The sequence below is a fragment of the Coffea arabica genome, chromosome 2c, assembly GCF_036785885.1.
Source record: "Coffea arabica cultivar ET-39 chromosome 2c, Coffea Arabica ET-39 HiFi, whole genome shotgun sequence".
Taxonomy (NCBI): Eukaryota; Viridiplantae; Streptophyta; class Magnoliopsida; order Gentianales; family Rubiaceae; genus Coffea; species Coffea arabica.
The window spans coordinates 26,169,123-26,176,471 of record NC_092312.1 but is presented as its reverse complement, the minus strand read 5'-3'; the positions used below and the strand labels follow the sequence as shown (position 1 = coordinate 26,176,471).

The window sequence follows — 7,349 nt, the reverse complement described above, 5'->3', positions numbered from 1 at the left end:
AATCGAACAACTCATTGAAAGATTTCACAAATGTGATCAAGAAACTCGTGTTTGGATTGCAGCTACGTTTTCCTAGATACATTTTTCAATCTTCTTTTTCTCTCGTATATATCAAATCGCTACAGTAATTTTTCTACGAAAAGTCCAGAAAAATGCTATCCAAAGCTCAGAACATTTTACTTCTTGTTTTGTTAAGTAGATTTTCAAAATGAGTTTTTGACCTCTGTATCTTAGTCAGACATGCAGATTTTATTTGAGCTGTCAGAAGCAAGCTTGTTTTGCTGTCCAGTGCAGGTCAATATTCTTGTGGGCTAATGGTTTATCGTAGACTTGAATGGCTGTTACAGCTCTGTTTATGGCTCATGGCCAGTTGGCCACTACGAGGAAGAAACATGTTTTGATCATTTTAATCGTTAGTACAGAATGCTTCTGATTAATAGAGAGGTCTAACCATTGCAAAACCAATAACTTCAATACTGAGAATCGCCAAATTGCAATAGGTAAAACAGCTTTTTATGACAGAAGCAAAGGAAATAGATGAAAGCTTCAAACGAGTGTGTAAGGTTGTCAGCTTCAAAATTGAAATACTTATGGCTTTAAAATCAGTAGATGGGATGAAAAAAGATACAAGGAGAACGAGTTTTGGAAATAGGCTTGGGTTGAGATAATGAAAAGTTCAGTCCCAATCAAAGTTACAGAAATGATGCAAATCAGGCCTGGGATGGTAACTCTGCCCTACCTTTCATCCACAAACACAATTCCACTAGTAAAATGTATCCAGAATAACAACAGTGGAGTACACTCGTTGCTACATTTTACTAGACCTATTAAAGCCCAATTTTCTTGGTCAAAAGACATCATAACAGCCACAAGGCACAAGAAATGTAGCCAAATACTCGAATTTTTTCTCCATTTATGTATATACATTCTTTGAATATAGTACATTGGCCGCGTATAAAGAATGAATGGAATACAAAAAAAAAATGATATCTTTGTTTAACCTAGCTATGCTATATGATTAAGAGGAGTATTATTAACAAAAAGGTGGAAGAAAGTAGCTATATCAGGTGCTGTTACTGTCAAAATTAGGCATGCGTAGCTCCTTGCAGAGGCTGTCCAACCTCGACAAACCACCAGATTCGGACTTCAGAGGGTCTGCTTGACTTAGCTATTGACATAAATGGCTGTTACCTTAAGAAGCACAATATGCTGAGTTTCAGATGTTCATCAGGTGCTTCCTGTTTGGCCTCCCCCATTGTAGATCTTTTTACTCGTTTGGAAATTCTTGGAGTTGGCTATACAGAGGAATGGGGCTGCATCTTGTTGCACATACACTCAGGAACAGGATACTTTGTCACATCTCTTCTTGTTTTGCTACTCCTCAATTCTGGCTGCCCCAAAGAATCTCGATGCAACCCTACAATGATCTTCTTAAATTCTGCCCCGGGGAGAGAAGAGTTCATGAAGTGTGAGAACATTTGCCTTTTATTTGGAGTAATAGTCTTTTTGTGCCCTGCATAAGCCCTATGACCCTGTATCAACAGTAAAAGTACAGCAGTTAGTCAGGATAGAATGGTGAAGTACACCCGATGGACAGCAAAACCAGAACATCACCACAGTCGTAGAATAATTGGTCGAGTAACATGCATAGGCAAATAAGATACAATGTCAGTTTGCATGAAACAAGGTCTGGTTACTCTGGTAGAACAATAGTTGTCCATCAAATGAATGACAGGAAGTCTTTCTAGAAGCTCCACGGCACCATTCTCTCAAGGAAAATACTTAGGATTTGTCGACTCAAAGCCATATTCTAGCAACAACAATATTCACAACAATTACAATACCTGAATAGCGTGGCCCATGTTTCCACCATGCGATGGCATGAAAACATCACTGTTCTCAGAAACTATATAATCAATAGCAGCCATTAAGGAGGCTTTCTTTTGAAAGGGCTCCAGCTCCCCAGGCAAAGCAAGGTCTTCTTTATTATAGAAATGTGGAAACTCTCTAATCAGTGGATCCAATGCTTCTTTTCCACCCAATGGATTCCCTCCAGCCCAAAAGATTCTAGCAGTTTTTGGAGCCCCAAGAGCTTTAAGCAACCTGATACAAAAGAAAACTTATTATTAACTACAATAAGCCACTATGCTTATAAAGAAGAATCAAAGTTTTAAACAGTATAGAATGCACAAAAAAATCTAAGAAGCACACCTTGCAACCTCCAAGGCATTTAAAGGGCAGAGACCAGCAAGTTTCCTTTCATGATATGTCATGTTTGATCTTGAAGTCAAGAGCTCTGGCCTTCGTTTTCTCTCATTGTTTATCATCTCATCATATTCATGGCTTAAACCTGGAAGGCATCCAGTCCTCACCCATACATCCTTCTCCATCCGTAAATGAAGAGCAACATATGGTCCCTTGCTTCTCATGCGCTCTGTCAATTTATTACCGAGTTCTAAGATAGGGGGAGCAAACCTCAACGCATGAAAAGCCACCTACAGTTTCAAGCAGGCATTAGTTACAAGCCAGATTATGTGATCCTACTACCATAAAAGAAGATAAGAAAGCCATCAGTGTCAGACTACCAACCATAATATCATAGTAATTCTTAAGCAGTACTTAAAAATGCTGGGAGTTTCAGAAACTTCAGATCTCCAACATACCTTGCAGCGAAGTTTTTGAAGGTCAGAAGGCAGATCCTTTGATAGTCTTGAATCCAAGCTCCGCAAAAGTAAGACACCTTCCCTCCTAATCTGCAAAGGAGAGAAAAACATATAACGTCCTGTACAGCATGTAACTGCATCATTTTTTTCCCCATATATTCTAATAGTTTAACTTAAATTTGGATCATTAGGGACGAGTCTACCACTGTAATACAGACATCTTTTATAAACTAAAGAAAACACAGAAGTCCATCTTGCTTAGCCATGAACATTATACAATGGTTTTTAAATTCTCCGACACCAATCCAGTTGGACCGCCTACAAGCAAATTCACCAAAACCTTCTCTGGGATTGTAAATATGGAGCTATCTCCAGGCTATTGGTCATGAAAGCAACAAAAATTTCACACTTCCAAAGAAGGAAGTGATTTTGCTTTCCCCAGCAAAGCAATTTCGTGACCGCATACAAGAACAATAAGCTATACCATGTCATTATTCTCTCTCACATATCCTCTTCTCAATCTGTAAATATCTTAAAAGCAATTATTATCCAAGCAAATTCTGGACAAAGAAGTTCAAAAGCACAGTCAGGGGGAAAAAATCTTACCCGTCTAGAATACCGCGAACGAATAAATTCAGGGGTGGCATGAAGGTGAGTCATTTTGTCTTCCAATGGCCTCGTCATGACATGTGTAGATGGAAGTGATGACACAATTCGTACATCATTCTCCAAAACTTTCTTGAAATGCTCCAAGTCAAATATATCAGCAAACTCACTGCAATAATGAGAAAAACAATACCAGAATTAAACATCTTTTCCCTCTATAGGAACCCAAGAATCCAAAAATCAATAAGGAAATGGGATGATTTTGACCTAACAAGTTAAATGACTCTCGCTTCAACACTTGCCACTAATATTCACAATGACAGAAATAGTAAAAACGGATGAATTAGCTTGAAAAGGCCACAATCAAAACCAATGCAAATAGGGCAATCACCTCAATTTAAAATTTAGCAACTTAGACAAAAAATCAAGAATGGTTGAAAAAAGAACAAACCTTTCATCACCCCAGATGACATTAACTTGCAAAATGGGAACAACAAGGGCAGCCCCTAAAATTCTTGCAATCACAACAGCATCAACAATCTGGTTCCTCTGCTGATTCATTCCTCCAGCAACCACCACCATCAAATACTTGGTCCTATCTTTGACAATATCAACACTAGCCCTCTTATAATCATTGCTGAACTGCAAACAAGGCCTGTATCCCAACCCGTCAGGCTGCTTCCAGAACTCACTCTTTTCATCACCATTATCATCATTTCCACTGACTTTCACCCCATTCTGCACAAGACTCAGCTGTGTAGTCGACAACCCGTTTAAGACCATAAGCTTGTCTTGAGAAATAGCACATGGGTTGCGTCCAAAAGGGATTAAAGGATCGACATTGAAGTACACCTTCAACATCCCAAAAACCCCAAAAACCAGAATCAAGAAAAGCCAGAATCTTGGATTCCTCCATAAAAGTCTGATCCTTAATACTGAAAATGGAGAAGACAGAGCTTTCTTTTTAGGAGAAAGCAACAAAGATTCCAAAGAAGTAGATGACATTGAACTGATTATCTGTGATGGCACTGAAATGTAACTCAGCTTCTTCTTGTTGCTCTTTGACACAGCCATTTTTTTTTTCTGTTTTCACACTATTTCAAGAAAGCCCTTTTAGCCGTGTGATGTCTAGATATATATGCTTTAGAGCATTTTCTATGAGGCTTCTTGACGAAGATTGGAGTTGAATGAGGTTGGAAGAAAATGTGCGGGCGGCGGGAAGAACAACGCGCAGTCAGAAGGATGGATGGACGGACGAATGCGTGTTTGGTATTGGCAATGAAAAGGAGCAGAGGAGAGAGTCAGAGAAAGGGGAATGGGGCATGTGTCAGGATGCTTTGGAGTTCGAGTTCTTTGTTGGAGTATTTAAATTAAGTTGGCAACTTGGCACCCCAAAATTTTTTTTCCTTTTTTAGGTTTTTTTTTTAAACTCTTTTTTTTTTTGGGGTCAATGAAAGCAATAAGGGAGAATTATTTTATTTGTAAAGTATGGATATTATAATATGTCTAAGGCATCATAGGAATTTCATTTTCAAAAGTATGAACAGATTCACCGCTGATTGGGTTGAATTGGGCGATGATAACGGTTTTAAAAATCAGACCGAACCATCAAACTGTTTGGTCATAATACATTTTGGACAACAAGAATTTGGAATAAAAATTTCAGATTTTGTTTTGCTTGCATCACACACACAATTCCCAATCACCTTTTTATCTCACATACATCACATCATAAAAAATGCTACAGTAACTGGATCAAATAAATCATCCAAATAAATTCTTATCCAAACAAACTCATTGGCTCGGTTTCCCGATTCGGCTGGGATGTTTCTTAGCAATATATCGTTGTCCATCGAATCCAGATCTTTTCTTCTTTTTTTTTTGTCAAAAGCTTAGGATTAAGATCTCCCTATTTGAATGTTGTGCGGTTGAAATGCAATTTTAGTTTTGTTTAGTATATGAGTTTTAAAAAAGTTTAATTGTTTTAAACCCCTGATTGGTTAGATATAATAAACTTGCAATGGAGCTAAATAAATACCGCAATCAAAATAGTGTGTTTGGATAGGAGATTATTTGGGATAATTTTTTAAAAAAAATACTATTGCACTTTTTTGATGTAATGTGTGTGAGATAACAAGGGCTCCGTTTAGATTAGCTGTTTTTAGAGGTATTTTTTAAAAACTTTTACTGTAGCTGTGTATATGAAAAACTTTTACTGTAGATATTTTTTGGATTGTTTTTAGAGGTATTTTTAAAATATATTTTTGAGTATTTTTATAATTAATAATTTTTTGGGATTTTTTTTAAATATATACTGGCTCTGTTTCAATATAATAATATTTATTTATATATATAATATTTTTTATTTCAATTTTGTTTTATAATATGTATATTAATATATATTTAATATACATATATAAATATATATTTATATATATTTATAAATATTTACATATATTTAAATATATATTTATAAATTTATATAAATATATAAATATATATATATATATATATATTTTAAACAAAATATAATATTTATATATGAATATATATATTTATTTCAATTGATATAATATATAATATACTATTAATATACATAATTGAAATATACATATTAATATTAATATAATTTATATATATAATATAATATATACAATTTGAAATATACATATTATAAAACAAAATTGAAATAAAAAATATTATATATATAAATAAATATTAATATATATAATATAAAACGAAATTGAAATCGAAAAATCTAATTTCTATTTCCGATTTCAAAAACTCCATTACCGAATTCAAACCAAATTCGCATAATTTGAAATTGAAAATTTCAAAATTTTTTCGTATATTTGGAGTTGTTTTTGATATATTGTTTGGACATGGTGTTTTTGGAGTTGTTTTTATTTGTGTATTATTGTAACATTGTAAATGAAAAAATTATTTTTCAAAAAATGCTGAATCCAAACGGAGCCAAGGTGATTGGGTAACGTGTTGATGATGCAGGCAAATCAGTATATGTAAATAAGGTGTAAATAATGTGTAAATCAAGCACACTCAGTTTCATTTGGACTGATTGAAGCAATTCTAAGTGCTTAATGATGCATTTTGTTAAGTAATGGACTCTTTTTTTTTCGATTTTGTTACTTAAATGTAATATTTTTACAAGGGAGTATGTCTGGATAGCTTTTATTTGTACACATATTACAAGGGAGTATCTTTTAGTACACCTTTTTATTTTTTTAATTATCTTTTTAATTCACATATATCACATCATAAAAAGTGCTATATTAATTATTCTAAATAATATCTGAAATAAACTCATATCCAAATTATGTATAATGAGAATAAATGTGTTTACAATGACCGATCAAACCGGTTATGTATCAGAGAAGAACCGCTTATAGTGCAACCCTTCTTTCCCATTTTGCGAAAACTTTCCTCATTCAGGGGGTGCTTGGCTGGAGGGTATAGGAATCAAGAATTGGATTGAGTCCCAAAATTGTTGCTTGGCTAATGGGTATAGGTTTTGAAATCTTGGAATGATTCATGAAAAATCAGCCACTCTCCATACCCAAGTAGATTGGAGGGTTTTGATGAATCCCACATTTGATTTCAAAATCTTAAAAATATATATATTTTTGGGATTTTTTTAATATATACTGGCTCAGTTTCTATATATTAATATATATATAGATATATATAATATTTTTTATTTCAATTTTGCTTTATAATATGTATATTAATATATATATTAATATACATATTATAAAAATTTGAAATATATATTTATAAATATTTATACTTATACATAAATATATACATATATATATTTATTTCAATTGATATAATATATCTAATATACATATTAATATTAATATAATCTATATATATAATAAAATATAAATATTAATTGAAATATACATATTATAAAACAAAATTGAAATAAATATATTTATATAAATATATAAAAATAAATTTATAAAGATATATAAATATATTTTAAACAAAAATATTTATATATAAATATATATTATTTATTTCATTTGATATAATATATATAATATACATAATTGAAAT

At 32.8% G+C, this 7,349-nt stretch overlaps 1 protein-coding gene across 1 annotated transcript; it reads right to left on the bottom strand.

The window, feature by feature from the left end:
* Positions 1 to 883: 883 nt before the first annotated feature.
* LOC140035269 (O-fucosyltransferase 20-like) lies at positions 884 to 4,594 on the bottom strand. Its single transcript, XM_072075530.1, has 6 exons — positions 3,721 to 4,594; positions 3,270 to 3,438; positions 2,664 to 2,753; positions 2,212 to 2,495; positions 1,845 to 2,103; positions 884 to 1,532 (listed from the first exon to the last, which is right to left on the bottom strand). Exons 1-6 carry the CDS (start codon positions 4,341 to 4,343, stop codon positions 1,296 to 1,298), a joined length of 1,662 nt encoding a protein of 553 aa, XP_071931631.1. The 5' UTR covers positions 4,344 to 4,594; the 3' UTR covers positions 884 to 1,295.
* Between the last annotated feature and the right edge of the window lie 2,755 nt (positions 4,595 to 7,349).

Excerpts from the sequence above, each read along its gene's own strand:
- LOC140035269 (XM_072075530.1), bottom strand. The coding sequence starts at position 4,343 with ATGGCTGTGTCAAAGAGCAACAAGAAGAAGCTGAGTTACATTTCAGTG. Across the intron at positions 3,439-3,720 it reads GTCATCTGGGGTGATGAAAG|TGAGTTTGCTGATATATTTG; the intron begins GTTTGTTCTTTT and ends TCATTATTGCAG. Across the intron at positions 1,533-1,844 it reads ACATGGGCCACGCTATTCAG|GGTCATAGGGCTTATGCAGG; the intron begins GTATTGTAATTG and ends CTGTTGATACAG.